Raw genomic sequence first — 2646 nt, forward strand, 5'->3', positions numbered from 1 at the left:
GTTTGATACTTAACAAGCAGCCTCTTTATGTAAAAACACTGAACTTTCTCAGTGACCCTCAGCATTGGAGAGAAATCCTCAGTTTCCACTTGCACATGTTGAAAGGCAGATGAAGAGACAGAAAAGTGGTTGTGTTTGAATGAAAATAAATGAGTGGAAGAAATCAGAGCACATGAAAGTTGGGTGAAAAAGCAGGGGTCAGAAAAGATGGAGAAGATGGAGAAGATGGAGAAAGGAGGTGGGCGAGAGGTGGTGACATTTTCAACACATCCCACTCAAAGTCTGTTTACACCATCAGTGAACAGAGGGGGAGCTGTCAGGAGATGAGGTGCTCTTACCTTGGCAGGGATCTTGGCAGGATGGTTTTCGAGTATGAGTCTCTTCAGGTGTAAAATCCACATGCGCTTGTCTTGTTGTGATTTGGCCTGGGGGCACAGTGCGAAAAATCACAGAAGATACAATCAGGCATGCACTTTAAAAGGCAGCTGAGACCGTTGGGATAAGCCCTTTAAAATTTGGGAGATGGCTTTCTTACATCACACACATTATCTTTTCTTTTTCAGGGCTTGCCTACAGTGGTTAGGTAACAACAATGGCTGCCATTAGCCATTAACACTCAACATGTCTGAGCAACTCAGTGAGGTGAGACTGAACGCTCGACAAAACAATCAAACACCTGCAAATAATTGTCACACTGTGTGACTGCACTCTTGCACAATATGTCTGGTGGCTAGTTTAAAACATGTAATTACATTCACAAAGTGTTTGACTTTTGTTATGATGTGTGCTTTCTTATGCAGCGTTGCTATACCTGGACTGTGTGCTGCAGTTTGGGATTCTTGTAGTGAAACACACTGAAACTCAGTGGTTCTTTAGGAATCACTTCCACCAGCATCAGGTTACAGCACTGCCACAGACAGTTAGAAAGTCATGTTAAAAATACTGTTATTGCGCAGAAACATTTGTACGTTTAGCGTCTCTTTGGGACAGGCAGTGCTTCGAGCAGCATGACTGACCAGGATGTGAGCCTTGTACGTGTAGGTTTCTTCTCGTTTCTTGGTAATCAGCAGAAGCTTGTCAAACAGGAAGAGAGTTCTCTCGTTCTTGGCTCGCTGCAGACGAAACGTTCCTTCAAGAACCAGCTCTCCGTAGCCAGTCAGATCAGGGCCTTTCCAGTTGGTCAGCTGGCTCTGGATTTCCTGGATTGAGCACAGAAGGGAGTTGAATAACTTAATGTTTATTTTAACATAAACAGGAAAGACAGTTGCCCAATTGCAATGAATAATATTGATATTTTAAAAACATCATTGACCTACAGCACATAAAAATTAAGTTAAAGTGATCTGGTTTAGTAAAAAACTAAAATGAAATACGGAAAAAAGATGCAGAGAATGAGCGAAAAAGAATGTAAGAGTGAATAAAGGTCTTCATGTGCATGAGTGCGAGTGTTAAAAGATTATTAGTAATAGTTAACTTCTAAAGCACTTTTTAAAAAAAACGATTAAAAAGTGCTTTACAATATGAGAAATAAAAAAACAAACAAATATAAAAACATGAACAGATAAATGTTAAAACAATAAAAACTGTAAATAAATCACTGAAAAGCTGTCATAATAAAGTGGTTTTAAAAGAGTGTGAAGGTGGAGGATAGAGGATGCGTGTTGTGCTACTGGATTGCGGGAGAATAGACTTATGACAGTAAAGAAAAAGTAAAAAAAAGAAAGGCCCAATGTTAAGTAGACAAAAAAAAACCTATAATGATGAGGAAAAAACAAACAAACAACAAAAACTTAAAATTACTACTGAGCCAATCCTCTCTCCAGACAATGAGACTGAATGCTTCCAAACACATTCCTGCATTCATCTGACCATTCTGGCTCCCAGCTGATAAAAGAAACAAGCTTCCCTTTTATGTGTCCTCCTTATGCAAGACCATCATTAGCCCAGTGGAATACGCAGTAACTTGCGTAAGACGCGGGCGGGATCAGAGCCTTGGCTGATTCAAACCTAAAGTTCACATAAACTGTTCCGCACAACAATAAAAGAATTGGCTCCTCGAAACCGGCTCCTCCTGTTTTAGTTACGGGAATAATGAGAGGCATGGCAAGTGTGCGGCATACATCATCACATGCTCAACGTTGAAGGGATTCAGGAGAAAGCGGGACGCCGCTAACGGTCCTAATATGGACATAAAGTCAGTCATCATTTTTATGTTGTGTGCGCGCTTGTCGTACCTGCAACCTAACAGCGTGCTCGTGTTTTCTCTTCATGTCGTTGATGTGCCAGGCCACTCTCTGCATGGTGTCTATGGCTTCCTGCACAACCTCGTAGTTCTCTGTGTCCTTCTCCATGTGGTTGGCTATCTCCTGCACAGACAACACACACACACACACACACACACACACACACACACACACACACACACGGGAGTTAGCACTTGCACATATGCTCACACGTCACACAACACACCCATGTGTGTTTTTCTGTACACAAAAACAATCATGCATGCACCCTAATGCGAGCACATGCAGTACAAGGCGCCCGTACACAGGAACATACGTACTGAGTACCATATGTCTAAACATTTGGCCTCTCCAATGGAGCTGAGTTGGAACCTGAGTCGAAAATTCTCTTATTTAACCGGAC

At 41.8% G+C, this 2646-nt stretch overlaps 1 protein-coding gene across 1 annotated transcript; it reads right to left on the reverse strand.

The window, feature by feature from the left end:
* Positions 1 to 10: 10 nt before the first annotated feature.
* LOC120787050 (pleckstrin homology domain-containing family G member 1-like) lies at positions 11 to 2363 on the reverse strand. The gene is made up of 4 exons (XM_040122809.1): positions 2235 to 2363; positions 1017 to 1199; positions 812 to 907; positions 11 to 425 (listed from the first exon to the last, which is right to left on the reverse strand). The coding sequence occupies exons 1-4, from the start codon at positions 2349 to 2351 to the stop codon at positions 276 to 278; spliced, it is 546 nt and encodes a 181-aa protein (XP_039978743.1). The 5' UTR covers positions 2352 to 2363; the 3' UTR covers positions 11 to 275.
* Between the last annotated feature and the right edge of the window lie 283 nt (positions 2364 to 2646).

This window comes from Xiphias gladius, unplaced genomic scaffold, assembly GCF_016859285.1.
Source record: "Xiphias gladius isolate SHS-SW01 ecotype Sanya breed wild unplaced genomic scaffold, ASM1685928v1 HiC_scaffold_105, whole genome shotgun sequence".
NCBI lineage: Eukaryota > Metazoa > Chordata > Actinopteri > Istiophoriformes > Xiphiidae > Xiphias > Xiphias gladius.

Excerpts from the sequence above, each read along its gene's own strand:
- LOC120787050 (XM_040122809.1), bottom strand. The coding sequence starts at position 2,351 with ATGGAGAAGGACACAGAGAACTACGAGGTTGTGCAGGAAGCCATAGAC. Across the intron at positions 1,200-2,234 it reads AGCACGCTGTTAGGTTGCAG|GAAATCCAGAGCCAGCTGAC; the intron begins GTACGACAAGCG and ends TGCTCAATCCAG. Across the intron at positions 426-811 it reads AACTGCAGCACACAGTCCAG|GCCAAATCACAACAAGACAA; the intron begins GTATAGCAACGC and ends CTGTGCCCCCAG.